The following is a 26,216-nucleotide window of genomic DNA, read 5'->3' as shown; positions in this document are numbered from 1 at the left end:
CTCATTGCCACATGTTTTTATCATCAATATTCAGAGCACCCCAACTTTCTATTTACAAACAGATTTATTGAGAAATACTACAAACATAATTTAATTAGACTTTTATTTTGAAGCTGAAGGCAAACACACACACAAAAACAGTACCACTGATCACTTTACCATCATTGGAAACACTTTAGAGAAGTACAGTTTCAGTTTGAGAGTTTTCAGCACTGTTGAAATAAAGGTAGAAAATTCTTTTAATCAGTTAAAGTGCATAATACTAATAATATTTCAACTACTTTAAAAAAATATAGAGAAAATGCCTCTAAAGGTTCTTAGGAAACAATTAGCAAACTACATTTTCTTTGTACCAAAGTAGTTAAAGAACATGAAAGCGCCGTAGGCAGATACAGTATTTCTAAACAACATGACATCCTACAAATCACAGGTACAAAATCATTAAAAACACACAGGAAGAACCAAATCATCTCTTAAACTGCAACTAAAATTTAATAAACACATACGCCAATTACCCTGCTTAAGGCACAATCATAGTTTAGATTAATTCTTACACACGTTATCTAGTGTGTAATGGGTTTAAGACTTTTCGATTGTAGTCACTGTGGGACTAACAATGAGTCACAACTGACATCAATGCGATTTACTACAAAGAAAGTGTCTTGGTGGCACATTTGTTGCTGACAGCTGCCAGTACCCAATAAAAAACATACAGTAGTCTGCTGAGGAGGTAGAAACACTGGAAATCCATCCGGGGACATACAAACAGATCAGCAAAGGGACATCAGCATGTTAGTAAACACCACGTGCAAGAATTTGGCTAAAGGGAAATGACAAGCTGACTTCTTTCTCTGTACAGTACACAGAACAGGAGCAACACACTAAAGAAAATGACAGAGAAACACTTGTGTGTCTGGCCTGCAGTGCAGCATGGTTCACAGTGATTGCACAATTCAGCACAGTGCAGTTTTGTTTTAACATTTAATGTGATTTGTGTTGTGTTGCTGGTGATGCCTGTGGCTTGTGATGCAGTTGATCTTTCTCCCTTTCTCTGCCCACCCCCCCATCAGTGATGAGAACAGTGTACTGCCCAAGTTAACTTCTGTGATCTGGGAAAGCATCGCATTAAAAAACAAGAACAAGAAAGAAAAAAGAAAGAAAGTAGTCAAAGCAGCCAGAAAGCATCTGAAGAAGTATTTTTAAAAGGAAAATTAAACAATTTAGAGATTTTTTTATTTCATATTTTGTTTACGGAAGTTATTTTCTATAATTTTGTTCTGCTTTTCTTTTCTTTGAGTATTTTCCTTTTAGTAATTTTAGCATGTGTGGAGTTTGTATTTTCAGTTTTAGCATCCCCTGTGGGTTAGAGATCACACTGCAGGTAGTAGTAGTATAGTAGCTTACACCTACTTCTGTGTAATAGTGTGTTTGTATGTTAGGTTAACCTCCTAGGACCTGGCGTCCACATATGTGGACATCACATTTTGGGTTATTTAGACCAAAATACTCAATTTTGCTCTACAAGGGTCTGATATCCACTCACGAGGACATTATACTGCTACTGTTCTATCAAAACGTTTAAACAAATATCCTCATATGTGGCTCTGACTTTTCTTAGAAACAATAATTAGGTTAAAAAAAACCCTGGTAATTCTTTGTTTTTACATTCATCAGGTCCCAATCAGCCCAAATATCAAAGAGAAATTAAAAATGCATGCCATGGAAGAGTTCGGGTCTTAGGAGGTTAAGTGGCAATTCTAAATTGGTCATAGGTTTGTATATAAGCTGGCTCCCTGCATCCCTGAACTGGATATAAGTGATTAAGACCATGAATTTATTCACATTACCTAATGACAGAGTGCTTCACTTGTTTTCTGTGGCTATGCTAGCACCATATAGGGACAGGGATAGTTAAGTAGGAGGTCGGGGGTTCGAATCCATTGAACGGATACCCTGAGGTACCCCTGAGCAAGGTACCATCCCTACACACTGCTCCCCACACACACTGCTTCACTGAGTGAATGGGTTAAATGCAGGGAGGAATTTCAATAAAGTATACATAACATAATTGTAACAGTTTCCTGGATTTTGCATTTCAAGGGCCACGGGTCAAACTCGAACCTGGACCGCTGCTCTCCAGCCATGTTGCATGTAGTTACCAGTCTGTGGTTGCTGAGCAGTTCAGTGGAGCACACTGAACTAAAGAGGCAAACCCCTAGATTTTGCTTTTTTTGTCCTTCTACCTGCCCCACAGAGCTACCGTTCTTCCTTTTTTGTAAACTAATTTGAAAACCAAATGAGAACTCTATGACCGCCTGTAAATAGAACATCTTTGTTATATCATACCAACCAACAATTATCTGAAGTAGTTACATCATCCATGTGCAATAAGTGATTAAAATAATGATAGAATTGTGATGTAGGTAAACTGCTGGCTTCTTTAACTCCATGTTTATTGTCAGATTTTGTTAGACAATGTTACCTGCAACTAAAGATTATATTCAATATTTTAGAAAATTATTTCAAAATTACTTAAGAAATTGGTCTGTGGGTTCATAACAAGCATGTTAGACTGTAACACCACATTTGCAGGATTATCCAAATCATAAGCAGGAAAATGTTACTTTCCAGAGTCTGGAACCGCCAGTGTCCTTAGATGCATGTGGAATTTTAAACATATTAGTCCAGTACTGAAATAACTTTTTTTCTTCAATAGATCATAATGCTTTCAGTGGTTTGGTCTCCCAGTACGTGTCTGACTTCTTCAGTGTGTATAACCCAGTCAGAACTCTCAGGTCACCAGTGGTGGATCTTTTAACTGAATTAGATCCAAGAGTGCTGGGGGTGCTTCCAACCTCAACACACCATTCACAGCTGCCTGCTGACCTGAGGTCAACTACAACTGTGTCTATACTCAAAACCTTTTTACTCTCACAGACTTACACTTAATGACTGTGTGTCAACTTGTATTTTATTTCTTTGTAAAGTTTGTTTTGTTGGGTTTTTTTGCCTTAAGGCACTGTAGACTTGCACTGCTTTTTATTTTTTATCTTAAAACGCATTGAATTGTGTAATAAAATGACCTTTATAAATGAAATTGCCATTGCCAATATTAATCAATTGCTACTGGTATCTCGCTATAAATGAAGGACTCTCTGTATGTATGTGTGCTTCATCTATCTTGTCCACTGTTTATCCATTGGTAGGTGTATGTCTGGGGTTTGGAGCAACTGCAGTGCCAAACTTTACTGTGTCTGAATCTTTTTTGGGGATCCCATGCATAAAATATAGCCAAAATATAAACATTAATTTAAAAAAAGACTGGCATAATCAAATGCCCCATTTGTCCACACACACAGGTATAAAAGTTTTCAATAACGTAAGACAAATATTTCCCAAACTAGAAAAGCTGAAACCACTGATCAACTAAAGTTGTGGCTCTAGTGTCACCATGCTCCCACAGATCAGCATTTCCTCTGGCGACTACGATGTTATCCAACATATAAAATTGGGCTCGATTGATCTTATTTTATTGCTTCTGATTCTACTCTCAAGTAGTTCTCACTTTTCAGAGTTCTCCTCTCAGGCGCGTGTGCAGGTCTTCCTGGTCGATCTTGCTTTTTTGTTCGTGCCAGTGGTGGTGTGCCAGCAGGGCCACGTTCCTGGCAGCGATGGCGCTCATCTCCATGGCACTTGCTGCCCACTCCACAGCATTGAGGTAGTACAGCCGGTTGTGCAGGATAAAAGGAGGGGTCTTGCGATGCGGTGGATGGTACGCGGGGTATGCCAGCCATTTGGTCTCAGACACCGAATCATAGGAGAGGAACATGTTCTCCAGCTGCTCCTGGGACAGCGGCTTTTTGGAGAACACCTTCCAGACATTAGCTTGGCTAGCAGGGGGGCGCTTGTAACCTTTGGGGATGTGCACAGGATCCAGAGAGCTCAGGCTGTTGATGATGGAACCGTTTGAGTCTGTGGTGAGGACATCAGACACGGTGAACTCTGAGGCAGCTTCTGTGGTCCCCAGGTAAGACACGTTGAGCAAGCCGTGGACAAGAGTGGCGACCGTCTGGTGGTAGTGCCCGGGGTAGTGAGAAGGGATTGGAGGGGAAAAGCCTGAAAATGTGATGTCAGATTTCCCCCGGTGAAGAGGCGTTGCTACTATCACAATATCATAAAGGGAATGTGCAGCTCCTGATTGGTCAACATAGCTAATCTCGTATAAACTGACAGGGGTGCCTGAAAGTGGGACATGAAGGGATATCAGGATGAAATATGAAGAATCAAGAAAGAGAAAAAGGCCGGATCTATATGACAGGAAGGAATGTTAATAGTACCTCTCTTGGATGGTCGAACTTTCACTGAAATGGAAGTGACTCTAGCAGGGATGAGCTCACTTTTGCCGTTGTAAAGAAGTCCAGAGCAAACTTTCTTATTGCCTCCATCCACTGCCCACAGGCCTGAATCTGCCCCTGCTAACGACACCGCTCCTAAAAACAAGACATGCCCACTCCATTTCATCAACCAACAACCAAAAAAAACGGTGAGATCTGTGCTAAATCACACGTTTTGTAACATACCCACAAAGCCATTGATGCGGACACTCTGCCCATAGTTGACACGAGTGATCGGTGCAACAATGTCATTGATGAAGACCTGAGAAAATCCTTCTCCCATCATGGCTTCCTCCAGGGTCTGATTCATCAGAGTGAGGAAACTATCACCTCCCATGGCATGCAACAGCCTCTCTACGGTGGAGAATGAGTAGCCAAACTGCTGGTACTGGTAGATTCTGTTCAGAAAAGGATTTAAAGATAATTAGGGCAACCTAACAGCAGTGAAATTTAGAAGCCACCAAGAAGAAAACAGCATCCTCACCTCATAAATTTATCCAGAACAGTCTCCACCCACATCTGCATTCGAAGAAAGTTCAACCCGTATCGCCAGAGCATGCGGAAGAAATTTACTATGAACCAGTCGCTCTCTTCGAACAGGATGTGCTTTCCATCAAAGATCGCCATCTTTGAGGGGACGTCTTTTCTCTGAGGAATACCTGTGAAAACATAAAACATTAAGCTACAATTTACGCACTTCTTATCTTTAATCCAGGCAGTTTAGGGGATGTTAAATTTACCTAATTTATCAACAAAGTGCTTCATATGTAGGTTCAGAGGATGGATCACTGAGCCTCCCGTTTCGTATTCATAATCTCCGATCTTCACCGTCGCAAGTCGCCCGCCAACACTGCCGTCTTCGAACACGTCGATCTTGACCCCAGGTCCAAACTCTTGCCTCAGGTAATATGCTGTCGCTGCGCCGCCAATTCCTGCTCCAACCACAGCTTTAAAAGAGAAGTGACAGGAACGTGAGCTAACATGAATTAACCTGCACATCTTTCAGATTGAGGGCTCGAGCACAATCAGAAAGTTTATTCTTCCTCCCGTTCTACCAGCGATGGAAGAGATGAGAAGTACAACAGCTAAAAAGAGTGGAGATAATCCACGTTCTGACTGTCTGTAGTGGAAAAAGTGTCATAACAAATGTAGGCTGAGTATACAATGTAAGTAATAATAACTTTAAGTAAGTATAACAGCATAACTAAGTCATACTTCAGGGTCACCTGATTCAGGCCTAACTACAAGCTTTACCAAAAAAAAAAAGAAAAAAAAAAAAAGAGAAGTTTGAAGCCTCGTCTCAAATATAGACAAGGAGAGAGTGACAGATAAGGGTGCAATGTATTTAACAAGAAAGTGCACGTAGACTAACACTAGTGCAGTGAATCATTATGCTGTCATCATTAAGAGTCACCTTTCAGTCTCACTCTGTTCTTCCCAAAACTGGAAGATATAAAAAAAATAAATAAAAAAAAAAGATCTTTGCAATATTTATTTTGTTCCATCAATGTATAGTAAAACATATAATGATTAGTCTTCTGTTGATTAGAATGCAATGTTAAAAAACAAAAACAAGTCAACAAGTTTAAAATACAGGGAGAGCAGAATTATTAGGCAAATGAGTATTTTGTCCACATCATCCTCTTCATGCATGTTGTCTTACTCCAAGCTGTATAGGCTCGAAAGCCTACTAACAATTAAGCATATTAGGTGATGTGCATCTCTGTAATGAGAAGGGGTGTGGTCTAATGACATCAACACCCTATATCAGGTGTGCATAATTATTAGGCAACGTCCTTTCCTTTGACAAAATGGGTCAAAAGAAGGACTTGACAGGCTCAGAAAAGTCAAAAATAGTGAGATATCTTGCAGAGGGATGCAGCAGTCTCAAAATTGCAAAGCTTCTGAAGCGTGATCATCGAACAATCAAGCGTTTCATTCAAAATAGTCAACAGGGTCGCAAGAAGCGTGTGGAAAAACCAAGGCGCAAAATAACTGCCCATGAACTGAGAAAAGTCAAGCGTGCAGCTGCCAAGATGCCACTTGCCACCAGTTTGGCCATATTTCAGAGCTGCAACATCACTGGAGTGCCCAAAAGCACAAGGTGTGCAATACTCAGAGACATGGCCAAGGTAAGAAAGGCTGAAAGACGACCACCACTGAACAAGACACACAAGCTGAAACGTCAAGACTGGGCCAAGAAATATCTCAAGACTGATTTTTCTAAGGTTTTATGGACTGATGAAATGAGAGTGAGTCTTGATGGGCCAGATGGATGGGCCCGTGGCTGGATTGGTAAAGGGCAGAGAGCTCCAGTCCGACTCAGACGCGAGCAAGGTGGAGGTGGAGTACTGGTTTGGGCTGGTATCATCAAAGATGAGCTTGTGGGGCCTTTTCGGGTTGAGGATGGAGTCAAGCTCAACTCCCAGTCCTACTGCCAGTTTCTGGAAGACACCTTCTTCAAGCAGTGGTACAGGAAGAAGTCTGCATCCTTCAAGAAAAACATGATTTTCATGCAGGACAATGCTCCATCACACACGTCCAAGTACTCCACAGCGTGGCTGGCAAGAAAGGGTATAAAAGAAGAAAAACTAATGACATGGCCTCCTTGTTCACCTGATCTGAACCCCATTGAGAACCTGTGGTCCATCATCAAATGTGAGATTTACAAGGAGGGAAAACAGTACACCTCTCTGAACAGTGTCTGGGAGGCTGTGGTTGCTGCTGCACGCAATGTTGATGGTGAACAGATCAAAACACTGACAGAATCCATGGATGGCAGGATTTTGAGTGTCCTTGCAAAGAAAGGTGGCTATATTGGTCGCTGATTTGTTTTTGTTTTGTTTTTGAATGTCAGAAATGTATATTTGTGAATGTGGAGATGTTATATTGGTTTCACTGGTAAAAATAAATAATTGAAATGGGTATATATTTGTTTTTTGTTGAGTTGCCTAATAATTATGCACAGTAATAGTCCCCTGCACACACAGATATCCCCCTAAAATAGCTCAAACTAAAAACTACTTCCAAAAACATTCAGCTTTGATATTAATGAGTTTTTTGGGTTCAGTGAGAACATGGTTGTTGTTGTTCAATAATAAAATTATTCCTCAAAAATACAACTTGCCTAATAATTCTGCACTCCCTGTATATGGAGGAGCCTTGTAGTTAAATCTAATCCTTGAATATTTGACTTATAAATAAATATAACCTCACTGTGGCATACAGTGTATTGTAGATCAATGCATTTTTTGATTAGTAATTACAGAGAAAAAGGCAGTTTTATTATAGCTTTTTATTAACACATTCACATCCTGCTATGAACTTCTGGGAACTCTCAAGTCGTTCTGATCCACCAATGACACGACTCTCCATTCAACAACTCTGAACAAAAGCACAAATACCCTTTATTTTCATGAAAAGGTCATTTTCAGCCTGAAAATATTAACAGATTTTCGCACATATCATCATCACTCATCAGGGAGTGAAACATGACCATGCCATGAAATTAAATTTACTTTAGATTTAGATTAGATTTACTTTTTAAAATTTTATTCGAAAACAGAGTGCACTGGTTTTCTTTGGTGGTTTAGCCTGTTAAAAGCAATCCTCATTATTTAAAACCCAAGTTAGTTTGTCCAGTTTCTTTAGAGAAATTGGAAGTGGGGGACTATGCATTAAGCTGGCTGTTGTTTGTGAAATATGTTTGTTAAGCCCCTTAAATCAAAGATCATATCCTGACTGTTTGATAAAAAAAAACCAAAAAAACAAAAACGAAACATTGTGCTGGTATACAGGGGCAAAATTATTGTTCAGTTAGTCGTGGAACTAACTGATGATGAAACAACCAACAAACCTGCCACAAAGATAAGTTTAAGAGGGCTGACAGAATGAAAGTACTTCTCTGTCCTCTAAAGAAGCTGAAGAGTGACAGACAGCACGAGTCCATGTTTTATTTTTATTTATTTTTGCCTTACCTATCTTCTTAGGCTGTTCCTGCAGCTCTGGGGCTGAGGCTAGACTTCTCCTTCCTGTGTGCCAAAGCCCCAGGAATAGCAGCGCTCTCAGTGACAGGGTTTGTAGTCTCATTGTGGGTATCTACAGCTCTGCACTAAGAAGCATCTGCAAAAGGAGGGCGAAAACGTGAGATACTTAAAGTGCCTATCAGCCTTGGTCAAAGGTTGCATTCAGGGCCTCAAAAATAGAACAGCGAAGGAAATAATGGCACAGCTTTTTACACAAGTGAAACTAGCATTAACACACTCACCCGACTTAACGTTTTAAACCTAAAAGACAAATTACTAAGGGGTATAGGGCGCTTTCGAGGACTTACAATTTCAGAAGTCAATGGTGGGGAACTACTGTTGGTCCAAAAATAGCCTTCAGGGTGTCAAGCTTCAAAGCAAGTGTAAAACCTCGTTTTAAAGCTCACTTAAACTTTTGTCAGACTGCTTAAATACAAGACTGAGCTATTCACAGAGGCCCCTGTAAAACCCACGAGAAAACTAACTAAGCTAGTTTAACAGTTGAATCACGTCTGCCCACCCTGAACGTCGCTAATTATTGAGACACACTTCTGGGCACGGTTGCTTTGAATGTCACAATAAAAGCATAGGAAATTCGTAAAAGCGATTAATGAGAAATGTGTGCGCAGAAATTTCGAAACATTTTAAAGCTGCCTATTGTAGGATTTATCTTGTCTGTAATAATGACTAATAGCTAACATAATTGTTATCTATATAGTTTTCTCTGTTTTTTAGCGTCCTTGCGCTACACTTATTTTGTTTTATTTTGAAAGATATATGAACAGGAAATGGGCTCAATGTCCTTTTTAAGGAGCTCAGCGGAAGTAGTAATTTACTTAATCACGGCAAAATAAATATAGATAAAGACGAGTTAGTTAAAAAGAATTGTTTTGTTTATTTAAACGTGTTGACACTTTTCAACCCCGTTCCCTAATTCTGAAGTAACAAAACGTATTTTTTCAAGTACGGAAGAAAATCGGAAGTGACGCAATTACTTCTCCTCTTGAACCATGCTTGAAATGGAGGTGACCTTACTTATTACCAAATTGTAAAGTAAAGAAAGTTGGGGACCCCGCGGGCAGGTGAGTCCGGTCTGGGTTTAATAAACTTGTGGTGAATATCTAAGCGGACCTTGAAGGTGTCTCCAGAGTGAGCAGAAATGGCAGAGGCTCATCAGGCACGCGTGCAGAATGTGATCGAAGACATGGTCCAAAGCCTGGAGAAGGACCACATCCGTAAAATGCAGGTAGGGTATCTGCGGGTTCTCGGTGGTGTATGCAGGTTCGAGTCCGGGTGGTAACAGGTTGTTTGTTCTCGCTGCAGGGGCGCATGTTCAGGTGCAGCGCAGAGTGCTGCGATCGCTCCACAGACAGCATGGCTCAGGTGCATCAGTGCATCGAGACGTGTCACACTCCCCTGGCCAAAGCTCAGGGCCTGGTCACTTCAGAGCTGGAGAAGTTTCAGGTAAATCACCGTGCAAACACCTGTCATCACTTTGTCTGTGCCAGATAACTAAGATTGAAAAAGTTAGAAAGGCAAGGCTGAGATGGCTTGGACATGTGCAAAGGCGGGATAGTGGGCTTACTGGACCAAGGATGTTAAAGATGGAGCTGGCAGGCGGGGAGGGACATGGATGTAATGAGGGAGGACATCCAGAGAGTTGTGAAAGGGAGGATGCAAGGGATAAGGAGAGATGGAAGCATGTGATCCAACATGTAACCTATATTCTGACATATGGTATAAACATAAAATTAATATAAGTGAATATTTAACTTAAAGAATAGATGTAGTAAATGATATCCTAGGCAAAAATAAGTGGGCATGTTTTTTATATTTTTGCAGTTTCCCTATTTATTCTCCAAGTGTTACAAATCAAATGCCTGTTACAGGGTACTTGGTTGTTAACTGAGCATAAATAATGTATAGACTTGTGGTTAGTGGGTTTTGGAGTCTAGGCAAAAAAAAAACTACACCTTTACATTGGTGGTAAAGAAGATGGCTTACTATTTTGATATTCCTAACTGAAACTGTGGTGCCGTTTGTCTTTTCATTTGAGTCTTTTTGATATTGGTCTTTAGGTAATAGGAAATAAAGCAAACCATGTTGGATCTCCAGTTTGGAACCCTTAATTGACCCCTTTGCTTAGACTTAAGCATCATTACAAGTAAATGTAACTGATTTTAAAATAAAGTACAGCAGTTTAAAATGTCATGTCTCAAGCTATACTTGCACACCCTTTCAAAGCACTAGTCAGATAAGCTGTTAAAGTCCGGTGGGTTTAGGGCTCGCCTGAATCCAATATTACTTTTTGCTCTCCTTTAAGTCTCTCAGTTGCCAACTCTTCATTTTTAGTGTGGCTGAAGTTCTTCATGACTCTGGTTGTTGTAATGTTTGGATCATGTGACCCATCACTAGTAATATTGAACTAGATAAGAATATACCTAATATTTAACAAGTACATCTACAGCTGGTTAGATTTGCAGTAGACATCTGTAAAATAAATAAATGAATAACATTTTGAAAAATCTAAAGTCCAATCCTTCCTGGCCCACCTTCAGGACCGTCTAACTAGATGTACGATGACCTGCAACGATAAAGCAAAGGATCTCTTTGACTCCGGCGCGAAGGAGCCAGCTGTTCGATCGCTGATGGACCGCTGCGTGGGCAGTTGTGTGGATGACCACGTTAACCTGATCCCCAGCATGACCCGACGACTAAAAGAGAACTTGGACTCTATACGGCAGTGAGGGGCGGGATAAATGACTGCAGTCCATCCTGGGGAAAGCTCTGGTGCATTGAGTTTATTCATCTAAGGAGTGAAGGGCTGGAGGTGCAGAGGGAGAGTTCAAAGACTGTGATTATTAATGCTGATGTGTAGAGATTTCAACTTTGAAATGAAAGTTTCTGGCCTGTTAGATCCAACTTTACCTGCAGCGAGAAAGAAATCCAGTAATGCACAAGGAGTCTTAAGGTGTGCATTTGTTAAACACGGTTAATGTATTTAATGCCCATCTGTGTGTTGCATTTCAACATGTAAAGAAAACCAACCTGTGTAATCCACGTGAAGGATTTTTTGTATTCTCGATGAAACTCCTTAAAATCATGATCCCTTTTTTTTTTTTCTCGTTTCACATTTAATTGTGAATTTATATATCTGAATAAACAGAACCCAAACCTTCTTTGGATGCATTACCCCAGCAACACTGAAAAAAGTGATAGCAAATAACACTTTTGCATATGTTTTAATGACAACAGTGGAGTATACTCTTATATACACACATGGTGGTACAACAAAGGCAACCCTGTCAGCTTTTCAGCCTGAGTAAATGATATAAAAGGAGCAATAAACACACTGCAGACCTGATGTAAACCACACAGATAATTTTACTACTTGAAATCTAATATGTTTAAATTGCACACGTCTAATTATGCAGCCTATCTGGTAGAATGGAAATGAACTCATTTTTGTACAAATGACCGGAAAATGCACAGCCAGTCAAACCCGAGAAGTAGTCAGCAGGTAGGAGACGACGAGTAACTGTGTGTTTGTGACCTCACAACTTACAAGACTCTTACTTTTGGTCCTTACGTCATATAAATGTACAGCTGGGAAACGAGTGTTCTCTAAACTCTTTCTTTCAGTGATGTGGTGCTGGCTCTACCTCGGTACCTCATGAGAACCCGCCCATATTTCTACAGGGCTGAGAACCGACCATTAGTTAGCAGAAGTTGGGGGTAATTTCTCCTTATGTGGCCTGCCTCTGAGAATTTCATTTTTTTCCCCATTACAATGACTGTGTTCAGCACTAGATTAGGCACGCTGACAACAGAGAGATAAAAGAGAAGCCAGATTAGATAAAAATCTCTTTGGTGAGCCAGGCTCTTATTAGCCATTAAACTTCTGAGCCTTAAATTCATTTATTACTGCAGAGACCAGAACAGACTCTGAAGATGAGCCAACAAAAACAAAAGATATGCCAACAGCACACTGACCTTTGAACCTTTTGACTAAAGAGTGAAACAAACAGCAACTGATCAGGCTTCAAGTTTCTTACGTTAATGAATTGGCCATATTAAACTGATAACATGCCTAACTATCTATCATCTGTAGTTAAAACATAACCTTGCAGCTGCAATAAAGACCTTCACTAGATGCAGAGATTATGTGATAGCACCACAGCCCGTGTCAGAGGGCAATTTTATTGGCAGTGGAGAAATTGTTTTCAAAAGCACATCGATACGAATAAAAATGAAGTACAAAATAATAAATAATGGCCAAATAAAAGCTTTCACCTCCATTAGATATCAAAACGACATGAGGTAACAACAGATTAAGAAAACCGCCAAACAAATATTTCCCAAATTAATATGATAAGTATTCAAAAACAGAACTTAAATGGTACTTAGAGTATAGATGGTAGAGTGCCAAACAAGAAGCAGCTGCACTGTAAAAGAAGAGTGAGCAGGTGACTGTCTTAATACCAGCAAACACACAGTGGGGAGTGTAGCTGATAAATACTGTAGAAAGGAAATCTGGAATTTTTTTTATTTTGTGAGCCAAAAAAATAAGATTATGCTGAGAGCACCAGATAGCACAAGTATTTACTGCAACCTCAGCTTTAACTGGGGAGGATTACTGAGTCTTAAACTTGTGATGCTGGTGGACATCGTGGATTATGAATTTTATACAAGGTGGTGGAAATGACCAACTCGGAGTGACCCTTGGAAGCTACAGGCTGATAAAATCATGCTCTTTTTGTGCCTCTGCATTTGTCGCTTCATCTTTTTGTCTACTGTTATGACCAGCAGCCGTACATTGCACTGAGCAGGTGTGTGGCTTCTTATGCAGCAGCAACGCAAAGGTGAGTTTACTCTTGTCCTTACTTAATGCACAATTTCTCCTTCTAAGAACAGATGTGTGTTTCCTCTTAGGAAATTGTAAGAAGCTCTGAAATGTGATGGAACTACTCAGTTTCACTGTGTTTGTTTGTGCTCCCGATGACGATGTCCTGTACACAGTGAAAAAACAAAGTGTAAAGTCAAGCCCTACAAAGTCTGCTTAATGACCAAACACCTGGAGGTTTCCCATCTTTAAGAATGGTCCAGCATCCCAGTGCAGATGGTTAACAGCAGAGGTACAAGGTGGAGAGAAGCTTCTCTGAGAGCAAAAGGTGGTCCGATCCCTCTTGACCACTAGCATAGGGCTTCATTATACTGTAAACCCCATGTAGACATATATACAAAACGTTTTTTCCCCAAGAACATCTCGCTGAGTTTAGAGAGCATGCAGACGGTATGTCCAGTGTCAAAATGTGTTAAATGAGGCCATAGATTGTACATACAAGCTTGTGTCAAGTGTCTCTGCGGTAACAGAAGAATGGCAGCAGCTAATGGCTGGTGAGCAGGTATCAAGACACACTGTGAGCAGACCTGTCTTTGTCTGAGGAGTCTGGACGGTGATCTGACTGAGGTGATGTATACAGGAAGTTACAGCACACGTAGAGGGGGAATGATAACAACCGGCTGTCCAGATTCATCACCACATACTCCTGTAGGATTGAAGGAATTGAAGCATGTTACCAAGTTTACAATTTCCTTTTAGAAATGGTGACTAGTGAGTATTCACTGACCTGGTCTTTCTCTAAAGTGAGCAGCTGGTAACCTGTTGAGCGACTGCAGACCAGCTTTCCACGACTGTCAAAGGAGGCAAGACGTAACCTGGAGACAAAGATGTTTGAAGATAGGTAAAGCTTTCAAACATTTCAACAGCTTGTCACCAGGTTAGTTCAATTTGTTGCAAAGAGGTGACATGAAGTTTAACAGCATTCACATGCCTCTAATTTAAACATGAGGGCACCACTAGCACACAGCTAAGCCTAAACATTGATGGAAACAAAGGTAACCTGTAGCTGTCACAGGGTCAATACATTATCAGCTGAACACTATAAACTATACATCAGTTTCTATTGTAAATTTGTATACATACACAATTTAGGTATAATATGTTAAATTATATATAACAAAAACATGCATAGAAGTAGACATGAGACATTCATGTCAAAGAGTAGAGTATACACCCTATAATAAAAATGATCCAGTCATTACCAAGTTTAAAGTAGGTTAACACAACACAACAAATGCAGACAAAGTCACGTGAAAAGCAAAGTAGTTGGTAGAAGCAACTTTAGCAGCAATAACCAAGTAATCCTTTTCTGTGTGACTTTATTAGTGTCTCACATGGTTGTGGAGAAATTTTGACCCACTCGTCGTTGTAACTTTGCTTCAGTTCATTGAGGTGTGCAGACATTTATTTCTACACAGCTTTCATTTCTTCAGGTTGAGGTCTGGACTTTGTCTGGACTATTGCGACACATCGATTCTGCTCCGTTGTAAATTTGCTGCTGTGCTCCGGATCGTCCTGTGACTGAGATCATGATTAAAGCTACTTTTGAACTATATCCTAAAATCAGCTGGGCTCTTCCTTATTTTTGTTCAACTTTTAAGTCCAGCATTTGAAATGTTGGTGTAATATTTGATTATTTTCTGGGCTTCGACCTGCAAGTAAAATCTTTGTCCCCGTTTCATTAATTTAAGGAACAATTTGATAAATTGCGACATACAGTCCCCCTCAGCTAAGCTGGAAATGATCATTCATGCACTTGTGTCATCGTGTTTATTCATATTGTGATTACTGCAATGCCCCGTTTACCGGCATGGACAAATCATCTCTTTGTCCGTCTATAAACTTTAAAAAATGCTGAAGTCCAGACTATTAACAAATTCTAGAACGCAAACTCATGACACTCCCTTTAAAAACACACATACACTCATTCTTTTTATTTATTACGTTAAGTTACTGTGTTGTCTCGTTTGTATTGTACAGCTCTCAACAGATTTTAGGTTTACTTTCCTTTTTACATTACTGTATAAAATTAAACAGTCAAAAGGATAAATGCCAGCCTATTGCCAAATATGATAACACCTACCAATTACAGTGATCAGTGTTGATCAGTCACATGTTCACAGTCAGTGCTGGCCCACAACTTCATCACTGTGTCCTAATAAAATAACTATAGCCAACTGAGAAGTATAGCAACTAATCATTTTAAATGCTGAACTTCACTCTGTATATAAATCAACTTTAGCAAATGCTTCATGAGCAAATATTTCTTAGCTCAAGAATGTGTTTGCACATTTATCTCAATATAATGATTTTAGTTTCTCTATTTAAATTTTTTTCTATTCAATGAAATTTTATTTATATAGCACCAAATCACAACAACTGTCACCTTGAGGCATTTTTTAAGGTAAAGATCCTACAATTAAAGCGGGATTATACAGTCTGGTTGCCTGCACCACTGACCTGTATGCCAAGTGTCTTCGTGCTTGTAGACTGACAGCGCCCCCACATGGCTGACTCAGAGTATTCCTCTTGAAGACGATGAAGCGATTTGTGTAGGTCACCAGCAGGTCGAAACCAAAGTTAAAGCCCGTCCACCTCCAGCAGTACTGAGAAAAGGGGAAAATCACAGTGTTTTCCCTTTGGAGAAATGAATCCATAAACAATAATTGTATGGAAACAAACTCACATCTCCATCTTTAATGAGCTTCCTGCCACACCTCATGCTGCTCTGCTCAAACTCGTCTTTGTTGGGCTCCTGAGGACTAATAAACAGAAGTGTTTGTCATCACAACAGCATTAAAAGCAATGCATGTGATCCATGTGCAGCATAAAGCACCACTAAATCAGTCCAAATTCAATCTACTAACTCGTTTGAAGTTTCAGGTTCTTACCCGTTATCATTCTCAAACTCTGTCCGGAGCATGGCGAACCACTGGTTTTTATACACGGACGTCAACCAGTCTGGAACATAAAGTACATAAACACAAGAAACAGATGTTAAAATAACCACACACGAAAAAAAAGATGCACTTTTATGACGAAATGGCATCAGCCGGAGCCATAAATTACCAAGAGGCAAAATGTTGTCCCTCTCCAAGATGCGTGCAGACGCGAGGTCATTGATGATGTACTGCAGGCGCACAAAGTTGAACACTGACCGAAAAGGAACGCCCTCATCTGTGTTCAAGAAGGGTTCCTTCTCACAAAGGTCTGTTGATAAAGGTTAATTAGAAAGACAGACTGTGATTAACACAGCTAATCTAACTAGCTTTAATTTCCATTCGTTTAATTGTTCATTTTAGCCTTTTATTATGATATAGGGTTTATTTATAGGAGCAAGATATAAAAAGCTAAAAATTAGCATTACTGTGAAAACACTTTGTGACAGTGGCCTCAACAAACAAGCCTCATCAAGTGGGCAAATACTTAAATAACTAAAATGTTTCTTTTGGTTTGTAATTTAATTTTAGCAATAATAACCTTGGTGATTTCACCCAATGTGCATTACAGTACCTGTCCTGCGCTTGCAAAGCCAGGCGTCGGCATCAGCCAGAAGCTGCTTGATGGGGCCGTCCCACAGCGGATTGAGCTGCAGAAACATCCACTGCAGAAAGAGGCAGGAACGCTTAAAATATGCATCAGAGTGCAGTGACTGTGACAGGAAAAATGTCTACGACTGTGCTTTTTCTACCTTTTTCAGAGCAGTGTAAACATCCATCTCCACCTGCATGACAAACAAGTCAGAGGACTGGATGAGTTGCTCCATGACCTCCACCCTGTAAACAGATAGCGACAAGTTTATGTATTGCAAATACTGACGCTTCAAGTTGATAATAGACTAAGATCAGCTTGGACAAAACTAGCTTTTGACTTTAGACTGCGACATTTAAATTGCTAGTATACCCTCTATACTGGTCACTTAACACACCACTGCAACATCAACATCAAAGTCACTTTTCTTTATGCTCGCCATTAAGGTGCAGGTATTCATTGGAGCAGGCCAGTTCTCCTGAATGATAGGTGTCGTCACTCAGACAATACTGCCACATCAGCACTGATGTAGGAAGAGAAGAAGTCGAAACCGGAAGCCAAGACATTGTCAAGTGGGTCGTCCCCCCCCATATAGTCTCATGTTTTCAAATTGTTGCAAATCTCCGTCTTTATAATCTCTTTTGTCTGTGACTTTAAAGTTCTGTCCCGAAATATAATTAAAATGGCAGTAAAAACACGTCCAATTACAAAAATCAAGAGATGCCCGGCTGGCAAGCGCCAGCAGATGCAACATCATTTCAGGCATGCGCCACCTGTGACGAGGTGCACGGTGACCATAAAAGCGGCCTTAGAGCTGGTGTGAAATTGATGGGTTTCCAGTTTTCAAACAAAGCTTAAATGTGTTTTTCATGTGGATATCACCTGTTCTTGGTAATGAGGGCTAAAAAATGCCAGAAAAAAAAGAATGTAAAACCTGGTACTTAGATTAAGTAATTTATATTTAAGTAATCAAAGAGTCTGAAACGGGGACAAATTGTATAGTATGAAGGTAAATTTACAAGTATTCATTAAATACTCTGAATATAGTTTCCATAAACAAATCTAACTCTAAAATCTAACTCTGTTATTTCATGAACAGAGAAGCTACTCTGACAGTCAAACACACCCAAGTTCTTTCATCAGGTCGATATTTTGGTGGGTCATCAGGTTGTTTAGAAGCCACTCGAGACATCTGCAGAAAGAGACACACAAATACACAGATATATATGTAAGCATTTCCAAACATGTACATACTTTCTTATGTGGCATAAACAACCCAATCATGTCAACATTCTCACTTTTTAATGACTGAATCCAGGCCATAGATGCTAGCACACGCATAGTAGCCACACACAGTCTTTGCACTGATGTTTTCCTTCATGGTTTCGCCACACTGCTGGATCAAATCATCCTGTGAACACAGACCATAAAACTTATTAAGATTTGGTATCATTCAAAATACAGATATCTGTCTCACCTTTCAGTGACTTGTTTTTACACGTACTTACCAGCTGTAGCATACAAGCAGCGGCAAGAATACTGACGACTCTGCTGGGTTTGATCAGAACATCATCACGGTACAGGGACCCAAACACAACTTGTAGAGCTACACAGGGATGTACAAAGCCATCAGCCAATGAGTACAAGTACAAAGGAGGCCAGTTAGCATCCGTTTTCTGTGACTCTCACCTTCAGTATCAATGTTCTGATCTGGGATCTCCAGGTTGATTTCCATCATGCTGGACTCCTTCCAGGATCCGCTGAACATGCTGGAGAAATACCCCGACTGTAAAGTGCAGGAATATGATAACTCATACAAGAGAATGTAACACTGGCTGCTTTGAAGATGCCTCGGCGTGTGTGTTTGTTTTACCTGGCAGAGGTACACTTTGTGGAGGTTCCACTCCTGTCCCAGAGCGCAGATACGAATGTCACTGTTTTCCCCATTCAGAAACAAGGTCTGATAAATGTACTTTGATGTGCTTTTTAATTTCTTCCTGCTCGAGGAAAACATAAAAACAAAACCAGACAACAGAAAAAAACGAGAGTAAGACAAAACACAGACAACTTAAAGATATCTGATTCTGAACTGGCTGGACTTGCCTGCGAGGTGTATCGAGTATGCCATCATCCTCCTCTTGATCACTGTCACAGTCACACTGAGCATTTCGTTTCCTCTTCTTACACTCGCAGTTATGTTTGCGGTTGGTACTTGTGCCCTCTGTGGCCTCTTCTGGTCCCTGAGAGGACAGCTGAAACCTGCTGCCCAGAATTCCCATTTCTGTGCTTTCAAAGAGACATAAAGCGATCAAAAATATCAAGTCAGTTATGTATACTGTAGTTTCACAGTTCATCAGAATCAATACTTTTGGAGTGGTACTTTAGCTACTGCATTAAGTAAATGTTTAATTGTCGTGCAAGCACATTAAATTTCAAGACACCACAGGTTGCATCCAGACAAACTGCCTGTTTTGCTCAACAGTCAAAGAAATCCACAGATATGGTACTGTGCAAAAGTCTTGAGCTGCCATCATTTCTTTATGCTTTGCTTTCAGTGAGCCAGACGACCTCGGCATTGTTAAAGTGGTCCTGAGCAATAGTTCTCCAGGCTTTACAAATGTCTTTCTAAGTTCTGTTTTTCTGAAAATTAAATGCCAGCACAGAAAAGTACCATCAGATTTTGATCCACCGTGCAATACCATCTCAAAAGCTTCTGACTGGTAACAGCTTCATTTTTCAGCATGACAATGAAACACACTGCCAATGCAGTAAAAGCATACCTGGGTAGAAAATCACACAGTCATGGATCAGCCCCCCCAGAGCCCAGACATCAACATCACTGAAGTAAGCAGCCAACATCCAAAGAGCTTTGAATGTCCTTCAAGAAGCCTGGAGAACTATTCCTGAAGACTAGGAGCTCAATTAAACAGAAAAACGTGAATAAAATAAAGATTCCCAACAAATAAAATTATAAATAATAATATCACCGTTTGAAAAGATGAGTGTAACTCAATAAGGAGCTTAAATAAAAGTAGAAACTAAAACAGGTTTTGTGGCAGATAAGGAAGAAACGCTTTCCTGCATAACTTGTATAACTTGATTTTGACTGTGAAGTGAAATGAATACACATGCTTGAACATCATTATTTATTATGATAGCAACAGACTGATGCACCACACCACTTTTCCTTATCCTTGTGCTACACGTGCCTTTGTAGCTTTCACCAACATTGCCCTCATGTAACTAGTTAGATATCCAGAAAAAAGCAAGTGGCACACTCCTTGGTTAACAGTAAGCCACTATCACATCTCGACTTAATTTTAAATAAGCCCAAAACGTGGCCTTGTTGTTTTATATTTTAAAATACAGGCACAAAATATTTTACATAACGAAGCCTTGAATGAAGTTTGCGAAGAGTGTCCACAACAGAGTCTGATGCGAGTTTGTTTATCACCCAAACAACGACTCGGCTGACTCACCTGCTGATTATGACAGGGAGAAGGCTGAGAGGGAGACGTGTGACGTGTTAATGTGGACGGTAAACACCGGCTGATTATCTCAGCGCAAACGTTGACGAGCTAGATGAGAGGCGATCCAGCCTCAGAGCTAGCTTAGCTGCCACATTCACAAACCAGAATCGTGTATAAAAACAGTAACAGCGCTTATTCTGACTGGCTGCTGCTCCGTACAGGTCTCCAGACAGCACATCTGCCTCTGCTTCAAGTTACATTTTTCTAAATTATAGCGAAAGTAAAGTCAAAGATAGCAGATGATGTGTAACTAAAAATTTCTGAGGCTGTTTTTTTTTGTTCTTCTTCTTCTTCGTCGTCGTCGTCGTCTTCTTCTTCTAAATTTTATTGGCGGTTTGCAAACAACTGAATGGTGCATTACCGCCACCAACTGGTGTGGAGTGTGACGGGGGCGTCGCTCAAAAAACAAATAAACAAAAAATTCAAATCCTCCCAAGCAATTTACTCTCTTTTAAAACTGGAATAAGGCCCGATAACTGTTACTTCGAGTCCTTTTGCAGTAAATCAATAAGATCTAGTTTCATTTTTCTCCTACTTCTTCCTGTGGTTCTCATTTCTCCTGCTCTCCTTTGAATTTTATACAACCACCATCCCCTCCTTTCCTCCTCCCACTGTTTTTGCCATCTTTTCTTCATTTCTTGCTTTACAATACTCTTTATCTTTGTCTGACTGAAGCTAATAGCCAGGTCAAATTCCCCATGTTTTGTGGCTTCCTTCGCAACTCTATCTGCCATTTCATTTGCTTATACTCCATAGTAAGATAAGTTAAGATAAAGGTAACCTTTATTAGTCCCACACGTGGGAAATTTGTAATGAGCTGAAATCCATAAAAACACAACTGTAAGCCCCATCATGTGTATTCTGTAAAGTGTTTGCTGAACCTCTGTTAGGATATCTGCTCTATTTTCTGAGTGGCGACACTGTGCTGTATGGGAGTTTAAATTAACCGCCCTATCCCCTTCTTCTTTTCCAATAATCAGGAAGTATCCATGGCGGTGTTGCTGGTAACGGCACTCTTTGACTGATGTTGAACTGATCCAGTTTAAGTTCTATTGCTCTTCTACCCACAATCCACCCAAAGCTCTTTGTTTCCTGCCTTTCTTTCTCCCAACAAGGTTTCAGTACCTCTTGTGTTGGGTGATCCTGTCCACAGCCCTGCAGATTTGCCCAATAATTAAGTGTTAGCTGCTCTCTTCTGATTCCTAGTGGCATCTCACCCATCTCTACCTGTAAAGTTGCTGTTGGGGTTGCTTTAAATGCACCTGTGCTGAGTCTTAGTGCCTGATACTGAATGAAGTCTAACTTCAAAAGAGTTGTGTCTGCTGCTGAATTATATGCTACACATCCATAATCTAACACCGATCTGACCAATCCAGTGTATATGGCCCTCAAAGACTTTCTATCCGCTCCCCAATCCATCCCCCCCCCCACACACACCTCATTATATTTACATTCATCCACCATTTTCTGAATGTGTACAGCCTATGTTACCCTTTCATCCAACTACAATCCAAGAAACTTAAATTTACTCACTCTTTCTTGACCATATAACCTAAGCTTGACGTCCTCACCAATTCTTTTCCTTGTAAAAAAAACATGGTCTTGGTCTTATCAACTGAAAATTTAAAACCCCACATAAATGACCACTCTTCAACTTTTCCAGTTGCTCCCTGCAATTTTTTTTTTTTACAATACAATACAATAAATAATACAATAAACTCTACATTATTTCCTCTCTTCATCTGCAAAAAGCGAAAACCCTATCCCAACCTCTATGGCATTAAACACAACATTTATCATTAAAGAAAATAACAAAGGGCTCACAATGCTCCCTTGAGGTGTAACGTTTTCTACAGGATACCTCTCCGAGTAAATCCTTCCAATTCTCACTTGCATCTGTCTTCCCCTTAAAAAAAAAATTCTTTATCCATCTGAACATCTTCCCACTGATACCCAATTTCCTGACTTTAACTAGAAGGCCTTCTCTCCACATCATATTGTAGGCTTTTTCTATGTCAAAAACAGCACCACTACACTCTGTTTATTTGTGCTTTCCTGACTTCATGTTCCAAACACAATACTCGATCCACTGTATTCCTCCCTCTTCTGAAACCACTTTGATGTTTAGATATGTATCCTTTACTTTCTATATAGTACATTAGTCTTTCATTTACCATTCACTCCATTATTTTACAGATATTAGATGTTAAAGCTATAGGTCTGTAACTTTCTGGATTTGTATCATCCTTTCCTGGTTTACGTATGGGCACATCCACTGCCTCCTCCCAGCTTTGCAGCAGTTTCCCACCCTCCCAAACTCTGTTATATAATTCTAATAAAAGATCTTTAGCTGACTCACTGAGATAGTTTATCAAGATATAGCAAACCTGATTTTTTCACGGTGCTGATAATTTGGATTTCTGAAGCACTCAATTCAATTCTGTCTTTGTAAAAGGAATATTTAATAAATCATCTGTATCTTCTTCCTGTTTCAGTAATTCCCTATTCGCTATGTTTCTCTTCCTCTTCGCCCTTCTTCACTAACATTGCCTGATGGATTTTAACAAACGTTTTGCGAACAGATTTGCCTTTTCCTCATCTTTTACAGCTGTTGCTTCTCCACCCCTCAATATTGGATATCCATACTCCCTTTTTATACCATTCATCCTTCTAATCATTGACCAACCACTCTGTATTTTTGTCTCCCTCCCTACTGAATTACAAAAACCCCTCCAGAAGTCACTCTTTGCATTTTGAATGGATCTTCTCAGCTCAGCTTGCAATCTTTTATATTCAATGAAATTCTGAAAACTGTGTTTCCTCTTTAATATCTTAAAAGCTTTATTTTGATGCTTAATCACTTTATCACACTCCTTTGTCCACCACGGCACGGCGTTCTTTTCCTTACACCTTCTGTCTTCTTTATTTCCCAGTTTGCTGCGTCTAAACTGCCTTACAAATAGAATAATTGAAATCATCCACCCCAGCATTCATATCCATCTTTTGCATTTCCTGATCACTAACTATTCTAATACTAGTCAATAATCATATGACTGTTCGCACCACTAACACGTGACCCTACACTGTGTTCACTGCATCATTCCATCTTTGCACTGATCAGTGATCACCACCTGCATTCATGTATATATCTATCTACTTAGCACTTTTAATTTTAATTTTTATGTTTATTTAAGCGTTGTCTGACAGGATGTGTTGCACTAAGCACCGTAGCAATTTTCTAATGTTGTAAACCTGCTCTACATTTGGCAATAAAACCCTTTCTGATTCTGATTCTAAATGTATCCCAATCAGCATTACTGAAGCACCACTTCTACACACCTATATCCTGGTTCTCTACACTCAGCTCTATCTCAGTCATCATAGGATAATGGTCACTGCCTACAGTTGTCTCTTTTTTTAGACTGCCATGAACAAATACCTGCCAACGAGTCTGACACTATGTGAGATAATTGCTGATTCTGCACCTGTTCTAATATTAACTCTTGTACCACTTCCATCATACTTTTTTAGCTCTATCAATTCCTCAATCACTGCTCCATTCCGATCATTATAATTACCCCATAATGATCTGTGTGCATTAAAGTCCCCACACCAAATTACGTTTCCCTTTAAATATGTGCCAAGTTCCTCTACTGACAACAGTTTGTTAGCCGGATTGTAAAAATTGATCACTCTGATGCTGCCATTTCTTGATCAGATTTCAAGTACAATATAACTGTGTTCCTATAGCTACAACTCTATATTGGATCTCTTGTTTCACAAATGTTGCACATCCTCTTCCATTACCCTCCTTTCTATCTCTGCGGACACTATCATAACCTGAATACAGATTATTTCTGGTTTCTTTTTGCATTTTTTGATGAATCCTTTAAACTCTTGTCCATTTGCAATCAAACTTCTGGTGTTCCCCTGTAAGATAATCATATTGTCCCCTCCCCTGGTCCTCCTCCTTTCCCCTCCCCTTCAAGTCTTTTATTGGATATGTTCCCAAGATATTCTTTAATACCAAAAAACCTCTCTGCTCCTTTCAGTTATTTTAATTTTCTCTGTTTTGTGTTTCACTTGATCTGTACAATTTATAACATAGGCAATAAACAAAATAATCTTCTCCACTGTCAGTCCTGTATGAGTTCCATGTGTCTGTACTAAATCTGCTGTCGACATTGGTTAAACCGGTCCTGTTCCATCCTTTGCCTTCTGTACCCTCTTGACAGCCTCTGCGTAACTTATGTTGTGAGCTGCTTTGACTTGCTCGACCTCCATGGCCTTCTTTCTGACTTCACAGCCCCCATAACTTACCCTGTGCTGCCACCCACAATTACTGGATTTATCCTGTACATCATCCACATTCCCCAAATCTGTTTTCACCTCCACACTTGGGGCACCTCTGTTTCCCCTTGAAAACTGCAGTGATGTGCCCATCTTTGGCATTTATAGCACGTGAGGGGCGGTGATACATATGCTCTAACCAGAAAGCTTATGCATCCTATTTTAACTTTATCTGGCAGGACAACCTCCTGAAATTCCAGGGGTACCTTTTGTTATTCTTCTTCGTCTATCGGTGGTATCTATTAACGGTTTTACGGTAACGGTTCAATGTAGCACATTGATGTAGCAGCTGAGCTCAACGGCGCCATCTACTGTAAGACGGCGGAATTACACACGTAAATGAAATAGTGACGCGTTGTGATTTAATAATTTCAAATGCAGTTATTATTATGTGTAGCAGAGTACAGTTTCCTGGAAGATGTGCAATGTGTTATTACGTGTAATTTACATGTTCTAAATTACGTGTTAAATATACTGAGATAAATTTACATACACAGGTATATCTTAACAGTACTTTTAAATAAAAACTTTGTCTAAGGTTTTATGGAATTGATTATGATGAACGGCCTTCCTAATTTAAATAGATGAACTTGAATTTAAAGCGATCCAGTGCACAAAATGCAAGCACAATTACAGGGGTGTCTTCCCTTGTATTAGCTTTCCACTTTGATGAGATGCCTCTCCCTCCCCAAGCTTGGGTCTGCCAGAGATATCTTCCTTCTCCCCACCATCACCAGCTGCTTGCCTGTGGGCCCCTCTTTCTACTTAGCTCTACAATATAAAGCCACGGGCCTCTTCAGTCAATGGCTGGACCCCCTTTTGCTTTAAGAACTGTCTTAATGCTTCACGGCACAGATTCAATAAGGTGCTGGAAACATTCCCAAGATAATTTAGTCTATATCGGTATGATAGCATCAAACAGTTGGTGCAGAAATGTTGACTGCACATCCATGATGAGAATTTCTTGTTCCACCACAACCCAAAGTCAGTCCATCTGTCTGTCTGTCCATCACAGGGGACAGACATCTATTTACTCTGCTGAAGAGTAAATAGATGGTTTTGCTTTCATGTTCAGCTTTCGCTTCACCACAATGCCCACATCGCTGGAGACGTGGCCCAAGTCCAGACTCTGGGATGTGGATTGGTGCCACATCCCAAAATGAAAATATCCACATGCACACATATTTTTGAGTAATCTGACCAAGCAATGTCTTCCCAATCCACTCTTGTTCATTTTTGACAAGCCCATTTGAATTTTAGCTTCAGCTAAGAATGAGCTTCAGCCTCATTCTTACCCATTTTTACCCAGTGAACTGCAGCTCGTGGAATATTTTCTCATTTTCAGACCATCCTCTGTAAACCGTAGAGTTGTGTGGGAAAAGCCCAGTAATTTAGCAGTCTCTGAAACTTGAATCACCTTTCGTCCCCATTCTTATGCTCAATTTTAACTTCAGCAGGTCTTGACCATGTCTGCCTGGATAAA

The 26,216-nt window shown here is 40.0% G+C and overlaps 3 protein-coding genes across 3 annotated transcripts; 1 reads left to right on the top strand and 2 right to left on the bottom strand.

The window, feature by feature from the left end:
* Positions 1-86: 86 nt before the first annotated feature.
* pcyox1 (prenylcysteine oxidase 1) lies at positions 87-8,968 on the bottom strand. Its single transcript, XM_082542055.1, has 7 exons — positions 8,728-8,968; positions 8,372-8,516; positions 5,135-5,341; positions 4,879-5,053; positions 4,581-4,792; positions 4,338-4,490; positions 87-4,239 (listed from the first exon to the last, which is right to left on the bottom strand). The coding sequence occupies exons 2-7, from the start codon at positions 8,481-8,483 to the stop codon at positions 3,569-3,571; spliced, it is 1,530 nt and encodes a 509-aa protein (XP_082398181.1). The 5' UTR covers positions 8,484-8,516; positions 8,728-8,968; the 3' UTR covers positions 87-3,568.
* A 271-nt stretch (positions 8,969-9,239) lies between these two features.
* Positions 9,240-11,598, top strand: fam136a (family with sequence similarity 136 member A). Its single transcript, XM_082542277.1, has 3 exons — positions 9,240-9,665; positions 9,743-9,883; positions 10,978-11,598. The coding sequence occupies exons 1-3, from the start codon at positions 9,579-9,581 to the stop codon at positions 11,164-11,166; spliced, it is 417 nt and encodes a 138-aa protein (XP_082398403.1). The 5' UTR covers positions 9,240-9,578; the 3' UTR covers positions 11,167-11,598.
* Positions 11,599-11,642: 44 nt separating this feature from the next.
* On the bottom strand, positions 11,643-20,706 carry gmcl1 (germ cell-less, spermatogenesis associated). The gene is made up of 15 exons (XM_082542276.1): positions 20,333-20,706; positions 18,953-19,134; positions 18,727-18,846; positions 18,543-18,639; positions 18,362-18,459; positions 18,152-18,264; positions 17,980-18,045; positions 17,014-17,098; positions 16,836-16,926; positions 16,392-16,532; positions 16,214-16,283; positions 16,009-16,084; positions 15,783-15,928; positions 14,050-14,137; positions 11,643-13,968 (listed from the first exon to the last, which is right to left on the bottom strand). Exons 2-15 carry the CDS (start codon positions 19,130-19,132, stop codon positions 13,828-13,830), a joined length of 1,512 nt encoding a protein of 503 aa, XP_082398402.1. The 5' UTR covers positions 19,133-19,134; positions 20,333-20,706; the 3' UTR covers positions 11,643-13,827.
* Between the last annotated feature and the right edge of the window lie 5,510 nt (positions 20,707-26,216).

Source organism: Aulonocara stuartgranti (genome assembly GCF_965226115.1).
Source record: "Aulonocara stuartgranti genome assembly, chromosome: 7".
Classification (NCBI taxonomy): domain Eukaryota; kingdom Metazoa; phylum Chordata; class Actinopteri; order Cichliformes; family Cichlidae; genus Aulonocara; species Aulonocara stuartgranti.
Note: the sequence above shows the minus strand (reverse complement) of the source record. Positions and strands in the feature narration are given on the sequence as shown.